Source organism: Apaloderma vittatum, unplaced genomic scaffold, assembly GCF_000703405.1.
Source record: "Apaloderma vittatum isolate BGI_N311 unplaced genomic scaffold, ASM70340v1 C11634844, whole genome shotgun sequence".
Lineage (NCBI taxonomy): Eukaryota > Metazoa > Chordata > Aves > Trogoniformes > Trogonidae > Apaloderma > Apaloderma vittatum.
In genome coordinates this window covers 1-658 of record NW_009744818.1, presented here as the reverse complement: position 1 = coordinate 658, position 658 = coordinate 1, and the positions used below count along the sequence as shown (strand labels likewise).

At 43.6% G+C, this 658-nt stretch overlaps 1 protein-coding gene across 1 annotated transcript; it reads right to left on the bottom strand.

The window, feature by feature from the left end:
• Nucleotides 1-280: 280 nt before the first annotated feature.
• Nucleotides 281-456, bottom strand: LOC104279964 (gastrotropin-like; the record flags this gene model as incomplete). The annotated part of the gene is made up of 1 exon (XM_009877444.1): nucleotides 281-456. A coding segment is annotated over one exon (176 nt), but the record flags the coding sequence as incomplete, so codon positions are not given.
• Between the last annotated feature and the right edge of the window lie 202 nt (nucleotides 457-658).

Here is a 658-nt window from a genome sequence, read left to right as displayed (position 1 = left end):
GCGTTAGTGAGCATCGCGTTTGCTTCAGCTGTGACATCAGCAGATGCCTGATGTTTCACCCTCATTCTTCGTTGGTGTGTGCAGTTCTGAAGGTCTAGCTCTCTTTAGAATCAGATCTGGCTATTTTGCTAGGGGCATCAAGAAACGGGAGGAAAATTCTGCTTCTAAGCTGTGACAGATAAAAACACAGTCTAAGGAAGAGGTCTCTGAGACAGATTTGATTTTCACTCTATATTAAAAAAATGAGATAGTGTAGAACTTAAGAGCCAAATTAATTTACCTTGAACTTTTTACCACCCATCGTCTCCATATCTGCTTCCTTGCCAACTGTGAATGAGTTGGTCGTGGTGCGGCCTCCTGGGAAATGCTGCGTCCAGGTGAAGTCATTTCCATTCTGCACCACCTCAGTGACTATTTTGCAGTTCCTTCCCATTTCAACCTTGTCACTGGGGAGACCTTAATCAATAGAAACACACAGTTTATCAAACGGAATAGCTCAGCAGCTGTATTTGAATTGAAGCACGCTAACGGTGTGTTTGTTCTCAGGCACTGATGGCTGAGCGTCTGATTTGTCCGGGTTTTTCTCTTTTTTTTTACAGCAGTATCAATGCATTTGCTAAAGCAGTTGGGTCTGGTCTTGCATGCTTTTCCCTGCGAA